Source organism: Camelina sativa, chromosome 3, assembly GCF_000633955.1.
Source record: "Camelina sativa cultivar DH55 chromosome 3, Cs, whole genome shotgun sequence".
NCBI classification, from domain to species: domain Eukaryota; kingdom Viridiplantae; phylum Streptophyta; class Magnoliopsida; order Brassicales; family Brassicaceae; genus Camelina; species Camelina sativa.
In genome coordinates, this window is record NC_025687.1 from 6,900,613 (window position 1) to 6,903,076 (window position 2,464).

The following is a 2,464-nucleotide window of genomic DNA, read 5'->3' on the forward strand; positions in this document are numbered from 1 at the left end:
TTGTTGCCATGATGGAGGTTGTTGCTGGGTCTGAGGAGGATACGGTTGTGGTGGCGCTTGGCCATGAGGAGTATGGTAAGGCGGAGGTGGACCGTAGGGTGGGATGGTGTAGCCAGGCCTTGACATTTGCTCAGGTGGTCTATAGTATGGTGCATGTGGGTGAGGATGAGATGGATTCTGAGTTTCTGGTGGAGGAGGCGGACTTGAAGCCGTTGGTTGGTGCACAGATGGGTATGGGCCGGAGCTTCTACGATCCTGAAAACTCAGACCAGACATCTGCCGTTGCACATCATCAATCATTTCTCGGCACTGGATACTCCTTGTCATCACAAAATCACTGCACTGCTGCTTCACATTCGTGATTGCATCCTTTAGACACCAACAAAAAAAATGTCTCAAATTGCAGGAAAGTTATTTCTCATCCTCAATGGAATGTAAAATCAGAATGGACGAGAGCCATCCAGAGAAGTGGCATAATGTAGACAAGCATAGACAGTGAAGAGCTGGCTACTATTGTATATAGAGAAAAGAAACTCACTTGGAGAGTGACATAGAACTTCAGGCCCTCATTGATGTTCTCCTTGATCTCTCGATACTTCATTATGGCAGCTTGAATCTGCTTGTAGCACTTATCCTTGGATGCTGAATAACGAATAAACACAGTTTCAATGCCAAATGTGTCAGTTTATCATGGATTATGCTTTATTTCACATATAGCATGCTAAACATAAAGTACTTTGATCTATCATGCAAAACAGAAACTGCTTGCTCACCTTTATAATCTTCAAGATTGAAAAGAGTTGAGAACTCCTCATTTTGAGCCTATAACAAAGGAAGGAAACCAATTAGAAAGCAGTCGGTTTCTGAGACGCGATCATTTCAGCCCCATAAGAAGCTAGCAAACTCAATTTGCTTGGATATTGATTACAATCACCATATGCCTTTTGGTTATCAGAAAAGATAAAACCATAATGATATATTAAATACGATGGCAAAAGAGGTAGACCTGAATTTGCATCAGTAATTGTTCTTGAACTTCAATGTTTTGGGAAATATCTTCACAAATGTGATCATACTTTGATATCTCTTTCCTGAACATATCTTCATAGGAGCCTGTAATTGTCATCAGCTTTGGCAGTATGTCATCCTAAAACCAAGTATCAAGTAAAAGCCTAATGAGTATTTGTCTCCAATATCATACAGTAATCATGAACAACAATGATGACTAATCAATAGAGAGAATTTACTTTTCTTTTCATGTCTTTGAGCATGTCTTCAAGACCTGCCCGCTGAGCACCAAGATTTTCCAGTTGCCTCTGTGCAAAAAGGGAAGCAAAAATGTGAGGATAGTAATTCGTATAACCACTTTTCAAATCCCTCCTAAAAGTATATACTCGCAGCTTCCAAAAGAGAGAGAGAATACCAGACTCTGCTTCAGAGTTCCCACAATAGCATCCTCTGTTGCGTCCAGAGACATTATTGGCCTAGCTAGAGTTGGGATAGCAGACTCTATCTGATGATGAAAACCAAAAACCATAACGTCTACGAATTAGTATACAGATTTCGGTTTGTTAGCTTGTACCCAAAGATTTCAGGTACTAGGATAGCCTAAATAAATACCCCTAATAGACAACTTCAGACAGTAGTTTGTACCTAAGAGGAGAAATATACTAGCGTATACAAAAAATAGGAAGTACTTACCGGCCGTCGATCAAGAATAGACATGAGGGCGAAATTATCTCTCACGGATCGCTCAATCTTCACATCACTTTCTCCAGCTTGTTTCAAATTGGCTGCAAACCGATTAAGCCTATCTTGCAAGTTCTTAGTCAGTGTGCTAGATTGAGGCCTAGTCCACCGAGTCCCAAATTGACTTCTGAACTGAGAGTCTTCAGTTGCTTCTTTCTGCAAAAGCTCTTCGGTGTGCACCAACAGTTCCTGATTAACCCTCTTCAAATCCCTAAGCTGCTGCAGTTCAGCTTCCAAGCCAGCTGGACCACCACTGATCTGAACAGCTTCTACATCTTCTTTAAGATCAACAGGAAGAGCAGAATTACCATCCACAGCAAGAATAGAATCTGGAAGATCCATCTCTTTAAGCCTAACTCGAGTTAGTTCGCTAGCTTGCTGTAATCTCTCCGCCTGAGTTCTAATTACATCATCGACCATCTCAGTGTATCTAGAGAGAGCCTTTGCACTGCTGTCTGGAACAAGGATTGCAAACATCTTTTCCTTGCTTGCATCCAATATCTCAGTCATGTTCATTGGCTTAACCATTGAGAACGCGGGAAGTGGAGATAAAGAAGAAGGAGAAGGAACTCTCATGAGGTACACTCTGTCGTTTTCCTTGACAGCCCTATCCAAATTGACATTAATGCTCGACTCTAGTGTGTTCATCGCTTCTATAAGCTGAGCAGGGGCTCCCCTTGAAGACTTCTTTGCTTCTGCCAAACGGCTGGCTCCG

The 2,464-nt window shown here is 41.9% G+C and overlaps 1 protein-coding gene across 1 annotated transcript in view; it reads right to left on the reverse strand.

Moving 5' to 3' along the window:
• Nucleotides 425-2,464, reverse strand: part of LOC104778724 (ALG-2 interacting protein X-like) — a 7,732-nt gene continuing 5,692 nt past the window's right edge. The window contains exons 4-9 of the mRNA XM_019239735.1: nucleotides 1,702-2,455; nucleotides 1,424-1,513; nucleotides 1,248-1,316; nucleotides 1,007-1,147; nucleotides 774-822; nucleotides 425-642 (exon numbers count right to left, since the gene is read on the reverse strand). Of these exons, the coding sequence (XP_019095280.1) occupies nucleotides 425-642; nucleotides 774-822; nucleotides 1,007-1,147; nucleotides 1,248-1,316; nucleotides 1,424-1,513; nucleotides 1,702-2,455 (1,321 nt within the window). The remainder of the gene's footprint in view (nucleotides 643-773; nucleotides 823-1,006; nucleotides 1,148-1,247; nucleotides 1,317-1,423; nucleotides 1,514-1,701; nucleotides 2,456-2,464) is intronic.